The 18,907-nt window shown below is 42.2% G+C and overlaps 1 protein-coding gene across 2 annotated transcripts in view; it reads left to right on the top strand.

The window, feature by feature from the left end:
* The window catches only part of SLC24A4 (solute carrier family 24 member 4), a 152,653-nt gene that overhangs the window by 120,990 nt on the left and 12,756 nt on the right, over positions 1-18,907 (top strand). For both annotated transcript variants that reach the window (XM_053603507.1, XM_053603508.1), the window contains one exon: positions 18,024-18,190. In XM_053603507.1, coding sequence (XP_053459482.1) covers positions 18,024-18,190 — 167 coding nt within the window. The remainder of the gene's footprint in view (positions 1-18,023; positions 18,191-18,907) is intronic.

Here is an 18,907-nt window from a genome sequence, read left to right as displayed (position 1 = left end):
CAACAAATAGTCTTTCAATCCTGTTTGACTCAATAGGATCTTAGAAGTTTTTTGACCAGCCTTCTTATATTCCAAAGAGGGAAAGTGAGGCCCAGAGAAGAGCAGTGGCTCACCTAAGGGACAGTCTCGACCAGATAGAAGCAGTCATCCAAGCCACCTGTCCTGGAAATCTGCTCTATGACCCCCCCCACCCCTCCAGGTAGGCAGTGCAGTATGAGCTGGCAGGGGAGGTGGGAGGTGGTCCCAGGATCAGGCATGTCAGCGTCCTGAACAGAACACCAGTCACAGGAGCCCACATAAACTCCCTTGCTTGCTGAAAGAAGAACTTTAAATACAGTAGAACCTCTATAAGTTAACCACCTAAGGGACTATAGAAAACTGGTCAACATAAGGAACTAGGCCTACTGTACTGATACATTCATGTGGTGTATGTCTGGTCTATGAAAATTAGGTCAAGTTAAGGAGGTGCTCAATGGAGGGAGGTGGCCAGCTGTGGAGGTTCTACTGCATAAATTTACAGGGGAAGGTGTGCTGCTGTTGCTGCAACAAAAGCCACTGTCCCCATGGCCCTGTTGGACAATATTGCCTCAAAGCAGCAGAAGGGTGGTCTGGCCTCACCACGATTCTGCTTTTCAAATTGGTGAGCCTAATTTGATTCCCGAACATTCTGGGGAATGTCAGCTTTAGCTTTTCAGCATCTGCAGATACACTGGAAGGAGGTTGGAGTACAGGGCTGCAGGGGCTGAATCTGTATGTCATCTTCCATGGGTGTAGTGAGGTTGAAGAAAAGCAGTAAGGCTGTCTTCACTAAGGGCTTGACTTGGACCAGACCACAGGGCCACTAAGGAACCTGCAGTTTCAGAGCTTTATAGGGAGGCAGAGGATGGCAGGTCCCCACCTAGAGCTGTGCAGAGCACCCCCTGTCAAGCACCTGCTCTGTCCTTCACTGTGCTCAACATCTTATATTTGGTACTTAGAGTCTCCACAACAGCCCAGTTGGGTAGCTCATGGGGCCCCCATTTCCCAGGTGAGAAGACTGAGGATCAAGAAGCCCCACACAAGTGTGTAAGTACCATGGTCAGGACTGGTACCCCTGGTCTTCCAGACCCCAGCGTGTTGCCCTCTGACTGGTTCATCTGTTGACTTTGGCTGGGAGGGCCTTGTCCTGAGCTGGAATGTCTACACTAGAGCACAAGGGGCAGCCGGAAGGAAAGGGAGGAAGGAGGCCAGCTGCCAGGTCTGCAGGGCATGGGAACACCAGGAACCCAGGCGCCCCCGCCCTGCTGCCAGCTGGTGTGCTCAGCATTTAAGCTGAGCAGGCAGTGGAGAGGCAGCAAGTGTCTCTGATTCCAGTGGTGTCTCTGCCACGCAAGGCAAGGCCTTCAGAGGCAGGACCATGTGCTCTGTACTTCCTGCTTTCCTTTAGTCTGTCCGGGGTTCCTCAAGGTGGGTGGGCAGGGACGGTTTTTCACTGTCTCACAATTGAAGATGTGGAGACTCAGAGAGAGTAGGGGTCCACCCAGTGCCACACAGTCAAGAGTGACAGGATAGGACAACTCTCTTTGCTAGTGGCCTTGAGATCCCTGTGTGGTGTACAATGCCACTGGCCATAACTTGGGATCATCTTTAGAATGAAGGAGTTGGTGCACCAACCCCTAACAGCCTTCCAGATCTGGTACCTGTTTCCATCCAGTTCCAAGGCTAGACTTGGAGCCTCAGACTGGGGGCTGTGGGAACATCTGCAATTCTGGGGTGAGGGTCCGTGGGATTAGCGCTAGCTGGGGGATCTCTGGGCCTGGCTTCTCCATTGCCTGGGAGATCCTGGTCTGTGAGTCTGACCTGTTGTTCCCCATGAGGGCAGTTGCTTCCATGAGGAAGCAAGAACAGGGTCCCACACACTGGCCAGTGTTACCTGACTGTGCTGGTGCAAGGGGGAGGCCAACCCAAGGCTGTCTCCCTTGGGAAGGGTCCACAGGAGCTTCCCCGGCCTCTACACTGGGCAGCCATGGAAGTGTCTCTTCCCGGGTCTCTGTCCACCTAGCCCCGACAGCCCACAACTATGTGTCAACACTCAGCAGGGCCTGCCTCTGACCTTGCTGACACCTAATGTTTTCTTTGTATCATCTCCTTCATTCTTCCCCTTCCCCCCAAACCTCAGCATGGCAACTTATTTTAGCTGTAGGTCTTATCCTCTCCTGCCTCCTACTGGGCTTCTCTTCACTGCTCTAGTGCCCTCAGCATCAAAACATGCCCTCCAGGAGATAGGACAGTTATCAGCAAGAGGCTTTGGTATTGGATGGTCATGGAATGGAGTCCTTGGTCTGCCACTTCCTAGCTGTGTGTCCTTGGACACGTCACCTTACCTCTCTGAGCCTATTTCACTCTTTGTTAAACAACCCAACCCAGTGCTTGATAGTAGCAGATACACAATAAGTATAAGTTACTCTGGTTGTTAACATCAACAGTAGCTAAAAATCAAGTAGTAACTCTCAAAATAACCTCAGTCACTATTCTAAACATACCATAGGTGTTGGCTCATTTTCACAATAGCACTGTGAAGCACAGAGTCTTGTCATCCCCATTTTACAGATGAGAAAACTGAGATGCTGAGAGACTAACCCTTTCCTAAGGTCACAGGGCTGGCATATGCAGAACTTGTATTTGAACCTGGATATCTTTCTGATAGCTACAAAACTGTAGTGCCCCTTAGAAAATAGTCAATTTAATGGCAAGTTTTAATTTAAGGATATAATAAAAATGTAATAAAAATAACTGAAAATTATCAATGCTAAAATTCATTTACTTCAAGGAATAAAAGATTGGAAAAACTTTGATAGTTTCCCATTTCAAGGGGATTTGATCTCAGTTTAGATTGATCTGTTTAGATCAAATCTATGAGCTAAAAATATGAGACTCAACTCTGACAGTTGACACACGCCAGCCATAAGTAGCAGAGGGATATTCGTGGGTCCTGAAATCAGGGGACTCACCAGGCAGGCAAACAGTGTAAGTTCAAAGGACCCAGGATTTAGACTCTGAAGACCTGCATTTAACGCCTGGTATTTCCTCCCGCTGTCTTAAGAGGCATAAGTAAGTCACTGAATTCACTTACATAAGTAAGTCAGTTTACTTACATGTGAAACAGGAAGAACAGCCCCCAAAACTGATCAAAGGAACAGAGAGAATATTTGTGAAAGCAGTCTCTAAGATGTGAGGCATAACTTCAAATGCTGGGTGATGGTGCGGTGGTGGTTTATTAATCCAGCCTCGTCTATAGTCCCACCTCTATCTGTTTCTCCTTCCCTCTCCACAAAGGCCAACTTAGAGGCCCCTGACTGGGGAAGCAGAGTCTAGTTGTGGCTCTGCCACTGATTATGTCTGAGATTTTGAGTAGTTCATTGGCCATTGGTTCATGGGATTTGGATTTCCTTTTATAAAATAGTGTTCACCAAGTGGGATTTATTCTAGGAATGGAAGGTTGGTTCCACATACAAAAATCAATATAATTAACTACATTATTAGAATAAAGGGAAAAACCACATGATCATCTGAATAGACACAGAAAAAGCATTTGACAAAAAAAAAAAAAAAAAAAACACTCAAAAATTTAGGAATACGAGGAAACGTCCTCAACCTGACTCAGAGCATCAAGGAAAACCCCAAAGATGACTTACTGGTGAAGGACTAAAAGCTTTCCCTGTAAGATCAGGAGCAAAACAAGACTGTAGCTCTTACCTCTTCTAGTCAACATTGTGCTAAGGGATGAAGCCAGAGAAAATAGGCAGGAAAAATAAATAGGCATCCAGATTGGAAAAGAGGAAATAAAAATTCTGTTTTCATAGGTGACATGATGTTGTGTTTAGAAAATCCACAAAAATGACTCTATTACAATTAATAAACTTTTAGGATACACGATTGACACTCAAAATTCAGTTGTATTTCAATGCATTAACAATTATCAATCTTAAAGTAAAATTTAAACAATTCTATTTACAATAGCATGAACAAGCATAAAATATTTAGTGATAAATTTAACAAAACATAAATATAACAAAAGTTATATACTGAAAATTGTAAAACATTATAGAAAGAAATTAAAGAGGATTTAAATAAATGGAAAGATAGCCCATGTTCATGGATTAGAAGATTTAACATTTTTAAGATGAAGTAGTCTCCAAATTGATCTTTAGATTCGATGCAGTTCTTATCAAAACTCCATCTGGGGGCTGCTCCTGTGGCTCAGTGGGTAGGGTGCCGGCTCCATATACCGAGGGCGGTGGGTTCAAACCCCAGCCCCGGCCAAATTGCAATAAAAAAATAGCCGGGTGTTGTGGCAGGCACCTGTAGTCCCAGCTACTTGGGAGGCTGAGGCAAGAGAATCGCCTAAACCCAGGAGTTGGAGGTTGCTGTGAGCTGTGATGCCATGGCATTCTACGGAGGGTAATAAAGTGAAACTCTGTCTCAAAAAAAAAAAAAAAAACTCCATCTGGATTTTTGCAGAAACTGATAAACTGATCCTAAAATTCATATGGAAATGCAAGGGACCAGAAGAGCCAAAACAATTTTAAAAAGAACAAAGTTGGAAGATTCACACTTTCTGAATTTAAAACTTACTTTTGTATAAAAATTTAGTAATCAAGATGTCTGGTACTGGCATAAGGATAGACATATAGATTAATGAAATAGAATCAAGAGTCTTGAAATACACATATATATTTAAGGTCAGTTGATTTTTGACAAAGGATAATGTGACATTCAATGGGAGAAAGAATAGTCTTTTTAGCAAATGGTGCTAAGACAAGTGAATAGCCACATTTAAAAAAAAATGGAGTTTAACCATTTAAATATAACTTTTATATATAAAAGTTAACTCAATATGAAATATTCCTAAATGTAATAGCTAAAAGTATAAAACCCTTAGAAGAAAACATAGATACCTGTGACCTTGAATTAGGCAATGGTTTCTAACCAAAAAAATGGGAGAAAACATGGGCAAATTGTATATCTGATAAGGGTCCAGTATCCAGTATGTGTGCTTGTGTATGTGTGTGTGTGTGTATCTGTATAGAACACTTAAAACTCAACAATAAAAAGATAACCCAATTTGAAAATGGAAAAAGGATTTGAATAGACATTTCTCCAAAGAATGTATGACCAATAAATACATGGAAAGATGTACATTATCATTTGTTATTAGAGAAATGCAAATCACAACCACAATGAAGTACTACTTCACCCCCACTAGAATGGCTATAATCAAAAATTAGGAATAGTAACAAGTATTGGCAGGGATGTGGGAACGTAGGAAGCCTCATGAATGACTGATGGGAATGTAAAATGGTACAGTCACTGGAAAGCAGTCTGACTCTTCCTCAATGACTGAAATGTAGATTTACCATATGACCCAGCAACTCCACTTCTAATTGTTTACCCAAGAGGATTGAAAACATGTCCACACAAAACCTTCAACTACAGTGTTCATAGTATTATTCATAATAGCCAAAAAGTGTAAACAATCCATATATCTACCAAGTGTTGAATGGTTAAGCAAAATGTGGTATACCTGTTTAATGGGATGTTATTCAGCTATAAAAAGGAATGAAGTACTGATTAGACGCTACAATGTGGATGAACTTGGGAAACATAGGCTAAGAGAAAAGCCAGATACAGAAGACCATATGTTAATCATTCCATATACACGTATATGGAACGCCCAGAACAGTCATATCTATAGAGACAGAAAATTGATGAGTGATTGCCAGAAGCTGAAGAGAATAGGGAATGAGGAATAACTGCTAACGGTGTGGGGTTTCTATCAGGGATGATGAGAATCTTCTGGAATTACATAGTGGTGATGGTTACATAGCTTTTGAATACACTAAAAACTATCTAATTGTATACTTTCAGTGGGTGAATTTTATCATGTTAATTGTCTCTCAGTTCTTTTAAATGGAGTTGATCTAGAGTTTTGGTCCTCGAAGTGTGGTCCTGGGACACGTCCCAGCATCAGCAGCACCTGGGAACTTGTTAAAAATGCAAATGCTAAGGCCCCTGCCCTCTCCTCCCTCCCCCAGACCTGCCAAACAATTAGCTCTGGGGATCTAGCAGGCTCTCCAGGGGACTCTGAAAAGGTTGAGAACCACTGGTCTGGAATCCACACTTTCCAGGTCTTATAAACACTCCTAGCTCCAAGATCCATGAAAACCTACTCCACATTAGCCAGTGATACCAACGTTCCCCATACCACAAGTTAACCACTCCCTTGATTGGAGTGTCTAATTAGCTCACTGTCCAGATTAATTTGTTTGAGGGTTTTCATCAACAACTGCATCTGTTCTTAATTTTTCTTCCAGTATGATTAGCCATCTGTTTTGTTACAGTTCATTTTAAAGATGTTTTTTCACATAATTAAATTGCAATTTTCTACTTCAAAAGAGAAATCTGAGCACCCAGTGAAAGAAGCGGCAGCAGCCCTTCCTTCTCTTGTTTATGTTTGTAGGTGAGTCTGAGTCTGGGACAAGCAATTCTCCCTGCACCTGGAGGGAGGGCAGTGGAGGGCCAGGAGGGGTTCTGGTAGTGTTGGGGGATGTCCCCTGGGATGGGCATTGTCCACCATCCCTACAGCACCAAAACTCTATTTGTATGATTTCCACATGAATTGGCTTTTCTAGTGTTAGAGAACTCCAATTTAGGCTTGTTTAAGCCAAAGAGTCCACATGGTGGCAGGTTCCCTGGGACAGTCTGCCTTCGATCAAGGCTAGACACAGGGCTCAAGTGAGGTGACAAGACACCATCCATCTCAGCATTGATTTCCCCCAGGTTGGCTTCATCCTGGGTAGCTTTACCCCATCTGAGCCTGTATCTTGTTGGGTTGGCCCAGTGCACAGGTGGCGCCTCTGCCTAAGGTAAGGATTGTTCTCAGCCACACGAGATTAAAAGTCAAGGAATTTATTTTTCTCATGTGACAAGAAATCCTGACATTAAGGAATCTTGCAGCCTGTCGTCAGTGTCTCATTACTGTTGTCCATACTTATCAGGTGGCTTTTTGTATTCAAGGTTGACAAGTAGTGGGCGGCGCCTGTGGCTCAGTGAGTAGGGCGCCGGCCCCATATACCGAGGGTGGCAGGTTCGAACCCAGCCCTGGTCAAATTGCAACAAAGGAACTATCCCTTTAATGGGGAGCTGCTTCCAAGGTTGACAAGTAGCTCCTGCACCTTCAGAGTGTCCCTAGCAGGAACAAGGAGGGAGGGTGAAAGACTTGCTTTCCTAGGAGCTCCACCGAGTATACTTCCACTTAGGTCTCATTGTCCCTAACTGTCCACGGCCACCCCTACCTGCAAGGAAGCCTAGGGAATTAAGATCTTTATTTGGGAACCAAGTGTCTGAAGCAAAATAGAGTTCTGTTAGTAGAAAGGGGCAATAGGTGTTAAGAGGCGGTGATTCTCAGCAAAATTCCTTGTTGGGTCATGGACCTAGCCCAGAATCTGTGTAAATCCCACAGTGGGAGGGTAACAAGATGTCATTTTGTTCATTGCTGGATTTCTAGTACCTGGAATAGTACCTAGCATGGAGAATGAACACACTAAATATTTATGGGATTGTTATCAGCCAAAGTTGAGTCTCATACCCACCCATAGAGCAAGGAGGTAGAGTCTGCCCTGTCTAACCACCTGGACTAATGTGGAATGGAGGGTTGGATCCCTAAAGGAAAAGTGGCGTGCTGTCACCATTAAAGAGTAATGAATGCTGACCAGCTGAGAACAGTGAATGCCTCCTACAACCTAGAGTTACTAAAAGTCTTGAGAGACCAATTCACATTAGCAAAACTCACAAGAAGCTGATGTATAGACTGATTCAGAGCTCCTGTACCAGACAGCCTCAACATGTGCCAACACAACCAGTGACAGTATTTCCAGGCTGTCCACACCTCCTTACCTTGATCAGGTACAATTGGACTCTCTGATTTTCCATTCCAGAAATGCTTCTTGTTGACATGCTCTGGTCTCAGGAAATATCTAACTTCATTGGCATAATATGTAAGACTTCCTTCCTGGGAATGGATTTTCAAACAGTAATTAGCACATCCGTTATTTGAATTTTTTTTTAAATGTGTATTTCAGATGATCTTTTTTCTGATCTTGTTCTTTCTACTTCAAAAGAGCAATCTGAGCACCCAGATTTTCTGGGGGGCCCTTTGGCCTCCCATGTATTTAATAAGTGTTGAGTTCTGTCATAGGTTAGGGGCTGGGCTGGGAGCTCTGCTCTCTTCCATAACCATGGAAGGATCCCTGCCTGTGAGGGGCTTCCAGTTTAACTTCAAAACTCATACAGGTGACTTCTACCAAGCCAAACATTGAGAGCCATGGACTGACAGTGCCATAGCATATTTGGAACTTGTCTGTATTGATATATGGCCCTGATAGTAATGGTGAGACATGCCATTCACTGAGACTCTGCTATAGCCCATGTACTGACTAATAGTATCATGTTTCCAAGCCCCCAATGTTCTACTGTCACCCTTGTTTTAAGATGAGGAAACTAGGCTCGAGGGTATTCCTTGCCTATTAATCACAGCTGCTCTGTTAGTCACCTGGGTTTGAACTCAGTCAGATGCCAGAGCTTTGCCAGTGTTTGTCTTGTCCTTGGTCTTTGATCACAACACCTCAACATGCAGGGTAATTAGGTAGCAAAACAATAAATAAAATAAATAAAATTGGAGAGCATAGTGTTAGGACAGTGTATTAATATTACCTCCTGCTAATTGTATGGTCCAGACTGATGCAGAGGGCATCAGGAGCCATTATCAGCTGTGTCTGCAGCCTACCTGGGAGAGGTAGAGATGGTGGCTTCAAGTAATGAAGCTGTAGGTCAACTTGGGTAAAGCTTCAATAATTCACAAATATTCTTATAATCCAAAGCAGTTGCAGGAAGGAGAGATCACCATGGGCTGCCTGGGTTAACAGCTTTCTGTAAGAGTTAGAACAATGGGGAGGCTGAAGACAGGCCAAATGAGTGGAAGGCTGGGGTGGGGGTGACACAGGATGAACAACAGAACAGAGACCAGTGTGAGCATCTGGGAGTTTCCACACTTTGACCTTGACCCACAGTAATATTTTACATAATACGTGGATATCTACAAAAAGGAAATAGAAGTTTCCTGGAATAATATTTAACTCTCACTACACACGGTCACTCTATTTTCTATTTCTTTCTTTATTTTTTATATATAGAGTCTCACTATGTCACCCTCGTAGGGTGCTGTGGCATCACAGCTTACAGCAGCCTCAAACTCTTGGGCTCAAGCAATTCTCTTGCCTCAGCCTCTCAAGTAGCTGGGACTACAGGTGCCCTCCGTAACACCCAGCTATTTTTTTGTTGTAGTTGTCATTGTTGTTTGGCAGGCCCGGGCTGGGTTCAAACCTGCCAGGACTGGTGTATGTGGCTGGCACCCTTGCCGTTGAGCTACAAGTGCTGAGCCTTCTATTTCTTTTTAAGAAAATGCTGGTGGCTGCTGTTCACTAAATTGATTTCGTAATCCACTCACAGATCACATCCAACAGTTGAAATCACAGCAGTGGGACTGGGCTGTTGGAATGCTATTTCCCAGGGAACACGGTGAGCCATGATGCTGGCCACCTGGGTGGGGCCAGAGCATGGTGTGCATTGGAACCAGATGTAGCGCCCATCCCAGGTGAAAAAGAGAAACACCAAATGGATGCTATTTGGCATCTGGAAAAAAAAGAAAATTATTGCTCTACTGTGGAATTTGTATATATCTGCAAAGATGTTCCTAGGCATTTAAGTGTCCAGTGTTACAATTCCCAAAGTGAATTCTTCCCCTATTTAGGTCAATTCTAACGTGCCCCAGGCTGCCTCAGCAACTTAAATGAGTTTGATGTGGGCTGAAAAAAATAACCTGGGATTTTTCACTAACCAGGGCAGGAAAACTTTCTGCCCCTTGTGAGAATTGACAAGGTGCAGAAAGGTGTATGTGGGAAAAGATCTGGAAGGACGGATGTCTCAGATGTCCATCAGGGGTGGGTACCTGCATGGACTTGCTGATTTCAAGCTAACCATCTTCTCTTGGCTTAGTATTATAAGTAGGCTATACGTTTGTTGTTTTTTTCTTAGTAAATACACTTGAATGATTTAGGAAGATTTAAGCACACATGTAGAAAGCTAAAATAGCTAGTGCTGGTCTACTTTGCAATTTTTTAAAATTGAGATACATTTAACATACCATAAAATTCACCCTTATAAGCCATATAATTAAGGGGTTTGGTTATATGTTTGTGCAACTGTCACCAATATAACATTCCAGAACATTTTCATTATCCTATTTTTATAGTACTAGGAGCAATGACTCCCTGCTGCCCCATCCCCCCTTTCCCTGGCAGCTACTAGTCTACTCTCTATCTCTATGGATTTGCTTATTCTGGACATTTTATATAAATAGAATCTAACAGCCTTCTGTGTCTGACTTTTCACTTCACATGTTTTCAAAGTTCCATGCAAGTCCATGTTGCAGCCACTTGCATGAAGAACATTCCATTATATTTATATACCACAATTTATCTATTCTTCATTTGATGAATATTTGGATTGTTTCCATCTTGGGCTATTATGAATAATGCTGCTGTGAGCATTTGAATATATGTTTTTGTGGAGACATATGTTTTCATTCCTCTTGAGTATAGGACTAGGAATGAGATTCCTGGGTTATATGGTAACTATATAATTTAACTCTTTGAGGAACTGTCAGACTGGTTTTCATAGCATTTTATATTCCCAACGGCAATATATAAGTGTTCCTGTTTTCCCACATCCTTCCTTGTTATGGTATCTTTTTGTAATAGTCATACTTGTGGCTGTGAAATCATTTCGAGTTGCATTTTTTCACATGTTTATTGGCCCTTTCATGTCTTCTTTGGAAACCTGTCTATTCAAAAGCCCATTTTAAAAGCTGGAATTTGAGTTTTTTACATTGTTAAATTGTAAGAACCTTTTATATATGCTGGATTTTCCCCCCATTTTATAGGTGTTATTTTTACCTTATGTCATTATATACTTCTTCGAAGCAGTGTCTTATGAATCACAAAAGTTTTTGATTTTGATAAAAGCCAATTAATTTATTTTTTCTTTGGTCACTTGTGATTTTGATGTCTTTTAAGAAACCGTTGCCTAATCCAAGATCATGAAGAATTGTGCTCATTTCTTTTTGGCAGATTTTGGCCGGGGCTGGGTTTGAACCCACCACATCTGACGTATGGGGTTGGTACCCTACTCCTTTGATCCACAGGCACCGCCCCATTTTTCTTTTTTTTATAGTTGTAGCTCTTATATTTAAGTCTTCAATCATTTTTTCTTAATTTTTGTATATAGTATGTAGTAGAGGACCATTTTTTGTTCTTTTATATATGGATATCTAGCTGTCTCTGCACCATTTTTTTTTTTAAAGTAATTCTTTATTTCCTTGTTTTGTAAATAAAGCTGGCTGGGTTTGCTCTTTTGCTGATTAGTCAAAGAGACCAAATCCCATATCCTAGTCTGAATCCTCTGACTTTTCCTTGGCTTCCACATTGGCTGGGGCTGTGGCAGCAGCAGGATCAGCAGTGGTGGTGGTGGTCACAGGGACAGCAGCCACCAGGAGAAATGGACCAGCCAAGAAGGGTTTGACCTTTTCAGTAAGTGGGAAGGTACAATCAGCTCCACAGACAAACCCAGGTTTTGTTTGCACCCACTGATGATAGAAAAGGATACTGACCGGTAACCAATCTGCAGACAAATGCTGGCAACATTGTGGACACCCTCCAGGAAGCAAATGTAGCATTTGCTCTGTAATGTCAAGCACTTCAGGGTCATAGATGCTGCCATTGTCAAACACTTGCTGGATGGCCAGCCCAAAGGAGCATGTTGGGCAGGGTGGCTTCACTGGCTTCCAGCTTTGTTTCTGGTCTTAATTAGCTGCACATCACTCAGGATTTCAAAGGTGCCCTTGGAGATTTTAGTGCCTGGAAGAAGGAAGTCTTCTCTGGCCCCATTCCAGTATCCTAGGCTGGCAGGTGACTTCACATGGGGCAGCTGGCACCTTACTGTCTAGCAGCATCTCCCTGACCTCAGTGAGGTCCTCCTTGGTGAATACAAAGCTCACATTGCCTGGATATGAGGCAACAGTTTCTCCAGAGCTGGGTAGTTTTCCTGATGCTCTCAAATGGCCTTGTCCATCATGGTGTTCTTGCCCATCAGCACAACAGCCATCCCTCGAAGGAACATGTGGATCTGCTGCATCGGCTTGGAGCCCCTGTTGTCTGTTCTCACAATGAAGCATTTTTGGGTAATCCTCCAAAAGTTGGGTAATTTGAAGGAAGTAGTTGGACTTCCAGGTCCCCCTGATGTCACCCTGGGCATCATGACAGTGCATCAGGGATTGCCAGCCAGGGTTTAAAAGCCATGTCACTCACACGAGGATGCCTGGCGAGAATACAGCCTATTCTATTTGTTGAAAAGACTATTCTTTCTCTATTGAATTGTCTTGACACCCTTGTCAATTGACTTTAAATGTCTGGGCTTATTTCTGAACTCTAAATTCTATTCCATGGATCAATGTATCTTTATACCGGTAGCACTGTCTCTTGATTACTGTAGCTTTGTAGTAAGTTTTAAAATCAGAGTGTGTAAATCCTCCAACTTCCTTCTATTTTCAAGACTGTTTCTGCTATTTTGGGTTCCTTTATCTCCATACGAATTTTAGCATCAGCTTGTCCCTTTTTTTACAGAAAAGGCAAGTGGGATTTTGATAAGGATTGCCTTGAATCTGTCAATCAGTTTGGGGAATACAGCCATCTTAACGATATCAAGACTTCCGATTCATAAACAATATGTCTTATTTATTTATTTAGGTCTTCCTTAATTACTTTTAGTGATGTTTGGTAGTTTTCGCATACAAGTCTTATACTTTTTTCATTACATAAATATACTTTTTCTTTGTCATGGTATTATACATGGAGTGGTTTCCTTAATTTCATTTTTGGATAATTCATTGTTAGTATATAGAAATACAACTGAATTTTGTATATTGATCGTGTATCTTACAGCTTGGCTAAACTTACTAGTTCTAAATAGTCTTTTTGTGGATTCCTTAGTATTTTCTGTATATGAGATCATGTCATCTACAGCGAGGGATAAGTTTGCTTCTTTCTAATCCGAGCAACCTTTACTTCTGTGTCAGAAGGGACAAGAACAGGCATCTGCATCTTGTTACTGATATTGGGCGGGAGTGAGGGGGTAGCTTTCAGTCTTTTACCATCAAATGTGAGTGTTAGCTGTGGGTTTTTCTCAGGCTGATACCCTTTATCAGACTGAGAAGTTTCTTCTGTTCCTAGTTTATTGAGTGTTTTTATCATGAAATGGTGTTAGATTTGGTCAAATGCCTTCTGCCTCGATTTATATGATTGTGTAGTTTTGTTCTTTTATTTATTTATTTTTTGAGACAGAGTCTTACTACATCACCCTCGGTAGAGTGCTATGGCATCACAGCTCACGGCAACCTCGAACTCTTGGGCTTAAGCGATTCTCTTGCCTCAGCCTCCCAAGTAGCTGGGACTACAGGCACCTGCCACAGGGCCTGGCTATTTTTTTGGCTGCAGTTGTCATTGTTGTTTGGCAGGCCTGGGCTGGGTTTGAACCTTCCAGCTCTGGTGTATGTAGCTGGCGCCCTAGATGCTGAGCCGTAAGTGCTGAGCCACGTAGTTTTGTCCTTTATTATATTGACATGCTGTAGTTCGTGTTGAACTAAGCTTTCATTCCTGGGATAAGTCCTACTTAGTCATGGTGTATAATCTTTTTTATAGGTTGCTAGATTGAGTTTGCTAATTTTTTTTTTTTTTTTTTTTTTTTTGAGATAGAGTTTCACTTTCTTGTCCAGGCTAGTGTGCTGGAGCATCAGCCTAGCTCACAGCAACTTCAAACTCCTGAGTTCAAGTGATCCACCTGCCTTAGTCTCCTTAGTAGCTGGGACTATGGCGCCCACCACAATGCCTGGCTAGTTTTTCTATTTTTAGTAGAGACGGGGTCTTGCTCTTGCTCTTGCTTTAGGCTGGTCTCAAACCCCTGAGCTCAAGAGATCCTCCCACTTTGTCCTCCCTCAGTGCTAAGAGTAAAGGCGTGAGCCACTGCACCTGGCCTAGAATTTGTGAGAATTTTATTAAGGACTTTTGTATCTATATTCATGAGGGATATTGGTCTATAGTTTTCTTTTTCTTGATTTTTTTTTTTTTTTTTTTTTTTTTTGGTATCAGGGTAATACCAGTTCAGAGAATGAATTAGGAAGTGTTCCTTACTCTTCTGTTTTTTGGAAGTGTTTATAAAGTGCAGTTCTTCTTTACACATTTAGTAGAAATCACCATAATGCCATCTAGTCCTGGCTTTACTAAGGGAAATTTTTTGATTACTATTTGATAGTTTGTGCCTTTGCAGGATTTTGTCTATTTCATATAGTTTATCTAATTTGTTGACATACAATTGTTCATAGTATTCCCTAATAATGATTTTTATTTTTTTAATGTTTATAGTGATGTTATTCTTTCATTCCAGATTTCAGTAATTTGAATCATCTTTTTTCTTGGCCAGTCTGGCTAAAGGTTTGTCAGTTTTATTGATCTTTCCAGAGAATCAACATTCAATTTCTTTAATTCTCTGTAATTTCTACATGCTAATCTTGATTCTTTCTGTCTGCTTTCTTTGGACTTAATTTGCTCTTTTTTTTTTTTTTTCTTTTTGTTCGTTCATTCGTTTCTTAAGGAGTAAAGTTATGTCATTGGTTTGAGATCTTTCCACGTTTTACACAAGCATTTATAGTTATAAATCTCTCTAAGAACCATTTTCCCTCCCATAAGTTTTGGTATGTTACAATGTTTTCATTCATCTCAAGATATTTTCTAGTTTTGTTTATGATTTCTTCTTTAACCCATTGATTATTAATATGAAGTATGGTATTTGATTTCCACAAATTTATGAGTTTTCCAGTTTTCCTTCTGTTTTCTAATTCTATTCCATTGTGGTTGAAGAACATCGCATGATTTTTGTCCTTTTATATAAATATATTAAGTCTTGTTTTATGGCCTAACATACGGTCTGTCCTGGAAAATGTCTTCTGTGCACTTCAGAAGAATCTGTATCTTAAATGAATATATATATATTCATTTATATATATATATATATATTCATTTAAGATACAGATATATATATATACAAATATATATATTTGTTTTAAATCACATTTGGGAGGACTTCTGAACATAACATTCATATGTTGTCAAATATTCTTCCTGCCTATTTATCCTTCTTCTCTCCTTCTGGCACTCCCATTTTATATGTATTGGTCTGCTTGATGGTACTCACAGGCCTCTGAAGCTCTATTCATTTTTCTTCATTGTTGTTTCTTTCCATTCCTCAAACTAAGTAATTTCAGGTGACCTATCCTCAAGGTTGGTGATTTTTTTTTCCTTCTGCCTGATCAAATCTGCTCTAGTGAATTTTAGTTATTGTACTGCTCAACTCCAGAATTTCTGTTTCACTCTGTCTACCGTTTTTTATAAACCAGGGTCTTTCTCTGTCACTCAGGCTGTAGTCCAGCAGAACACTGTCATAGCTTACGGCAACCTTGAACTCCTAGAACCAAGACAGGATCTCACTCCTGGAGCTAAGACAGGGTTTCACAGGCTGGTCTCCAAATCCTGGCCTCAAATGATTCTCCTCCCTCATCCTCCTTAATTGCTGGAATTACAGACACGAGCCATGGTGCCCAGACCTTTTTAAACCATTTTTCTCTCTTTGTTGCTGTTTTCTGGTGAGATATCATTCTTATACTTCCGTCTTCTAGATAGCTTTTAAAAACTTCCTTGTATATATTTTTAAGTAGCTTTTTAAAAAGCTTTTGTCTAATAAATCAGTGTTGGGATGTCCTCACAGAGAGGACAGAGACTAACAGAGAGTTAGTCTCACAAAGAGTTGGCCACATTTTTTGTGTGCGTATGCGCCATACTATCTTGGGTTTTTTTCTTTTTGCGTGTCTCATAATTTTTCATTTGTTATTGTTGAAAGCTGGATGTTTAAAATAATATAATACTACAACTCTAGAAATCTGATTCTTTTCACAGGGTTTGTTGTTGCTGTTTATTATTTTAGCTTGTTTATTTAGTGACTTTTCTGAACCAATTCTGTAAAATCTGTATTCTTTGTTGTGTGTGGTCACTGAAGTCTGTGCTACATTAGCCTAAATGTCAACTAATGACTGGACAGAGATTTTCTTAAATGCTTGGGTCTGATAGTTCTCCCAGCCCCTGCGGAGGGCGTCCGTGTGTTGGGGTGCCAGGCACATTACCACTACACATTTGCCTTTACTTATTACTTTCTCAAAGCCTCACAGTTAGGCAGAGGTGGCATTCTTGAGTATTTCCTAACAGGGAACAACCCTGGGCACAGCCCTGTGCATGCTCGTGGTCTCTTAGATTCCAACAAGTACATAAGAGCTGTTCAAAGCCCACTGTGGATATCTCATTCCCCAGATTTTCTTTTTAAGCTTTTATTTTTTCTTTTGCAGTTTTTGGCCGGGGCTGGGTTTGAACCCACCACCTCTCGCATATGGGGCCAGTGCCCTACTCCTTTGAGCCACAGGTGCTGCCCTTCTTTTTAAGCTATTTGTCTAGCCTATTGCTTGCCCCAGCTATTATCTGCCGCCTCCACTAGCATGATTTAATAACTGCTTCTGTTTTCAATAGCCCCCCCCCCCATCCCACCAAGGAAAAGGGTGCTCGTGCTGGATTTCAGGTTCAAGTAAAATAAAGACCGCCTTTAAAGTGGGATCTTTCTGGAAACCACCGTAACAGTTCCATGGGAATGGACTTGGCAGGTCCTCCAACCTGGCACACATTCCCCTCTGGTAGCTGCTAGGTGGCTGTTTTTGCTTTGATTTTCAGCTGCTGTTTTTCACTGTGATTGAAGGCTGCCAGCCTTCAAAGCTACCCCAGAGCTGGTGAAAGGAATATAAACAGGGAAAGGTAAAACTCCACAGAGTCACAGTTCTTACTGAGCTCCAGATGATTTTCTAAGTAGATGCTCCCTGCATTTCTATAAACCTTTGGTTAATTTTCAGAATTTTGTGGCCATTGTTTTCTTTGCTTTTATAGAGAAGAAAGTCTTCAGGGGACCGTCCCCCACCATTTTGTTGACCAGCAGGCGGGTTTTGAACCTGCATGTACACACCCGTACTCAGTGGCTTGTTAAGGACACAGAATTTGTTAAGCGCTCAGTGCTTATTGAGAGCACTTTTCCTTCATTGAATTATGTGCACATTCCCTAGGTAGGGGCCAGTGAGATCTGGACCACCAGCCAGTCCACCCACATTAGTCTCACAACTGCCACAGCTAACTGACCTTCGAGTAAAGGAGCCAAGGTTTCCATAGCACCTACTGTGTGCCTGGCTCTGCATGTTGGGTGTTTTTTATAGACTCTGTCCCATCATTCTTGCAACAACCAAGAAAGAGATAATTTTCCCATGTAACAGATGAAGAAAACTAATAACATACAAAGCACCTAGCACCGTGCTGACAGCTGCACATAGCAAATTCTGTATATGTCGATTATTGTTATGTTATTGTTGTTACTGCTACAACTGCTACTGTCAGAGGAAGAGGCGGACTTGAGGGGATTGCTTGAGGTCACTTGACTTCCAGCCCAGGTCTTTCTGATTCCAAAGCTCATCTGTATCCCACATCCCCATTCCAGCTCTTCTGGGTAAGTCTGTTCTCATCCTAGATCAACTTTCTTGATCATGTCAAGAAGGATTTAAACTGACTAAAATTATTCAATCAACAAACACCGAATGGTCTTGCTACTTCCAGAGTGACATAATGGAGGGCTGTGATTCTATGGAGTCACCTGGGTGGCATTCTCTTATTTTGCTTGAAAACTAAACTGTCAAGTGTGTAACCACCTCCTTCTTGTTCTTCCCCAACCCCCTGCAGAGGCAAGAGGGGACAAAGCCAAGTGGCTGTTCACCTGGCCGCTCATCTTCCTCCTGTGTGTCACCATTCCCAACTGCAGCAAGCCCCGCTGGGAGAAGTTCTTCATGGCCACCTTCATCACCGCCACGCTGTGGATCGCTGTGTTTTCCTACCTCATGGTGTGGCTGGTGAGTGGCAGGGGCGGGGGTGAACCATACCAACAGCCCCTGCCCGGCTCTGCCATGCACAGGAGGGGGCATCGGGCTCAAGGGCGGCCACTGCAGTGCCACCTTTGGGCAAGTCACTGACTTCACTAAGGCTTATTTCTCAGGAGAAAGGGTTTTGGCAGGTGCATGGTGCTGTGCTGTGTACCAGGGATGCTGTATACAGTGCTCACCTTCAAGCATGGGGGAGGAAATTAACCCTCACACGGGCAGTTTGAGACACTCCCTTCTGATGGGATGGGCAGAAGAATGTGACTAGATAGCTGATCGCTAGGCCCCCTTCATTTCTAGGGTCCAGGAAGTCAAGGGGTTGGAGTCAGTGGGAGATGATGAAGAACATGAGGCAGCTTTTTCCATGCCCCCATCTATATGCCTGGCAAGGATTTAAGCACTTCACATAAGTTCTTTTTAAAATCCTCATAACAATTGCATAGGAGGTATTATTATTCCCATTTTATACATGGGGAAATTGAGGGATCGAGAAATTGAGTAATTTCCCCAAGGATTAGAACCCAGGGGTTCGTCCCCTGAGCCCATACCACTACCCTGAGCTCAATTTGCTCCTGGAGTTTTCAGACGCCAGCAGACAGGAGTTTTGCCGGAGGAGAGGCATCGTGTAGCTCCTTGTAAGCTCTCAACAGCTCCTCATGTAAACCTTTGTGGCCATGTGGGGCTGGGCTG

This window comes from Nycticebus coucang, chromosome 9, assembly GCF_027406575.1.
Source record: "Nycticebus coucang isolate mNycCou1 chromosome 9, mNycCou1.pri, whole genome shotgun sequence".
NCBI lineage: Eukaryota > Metazoa > Chordata > Mammalia > Primates > Lorisidae > Nycticebus > Nycticebus coucang.
This window is presented reverse-complemented; position numbering and strand designations above follow the sequence as displayed.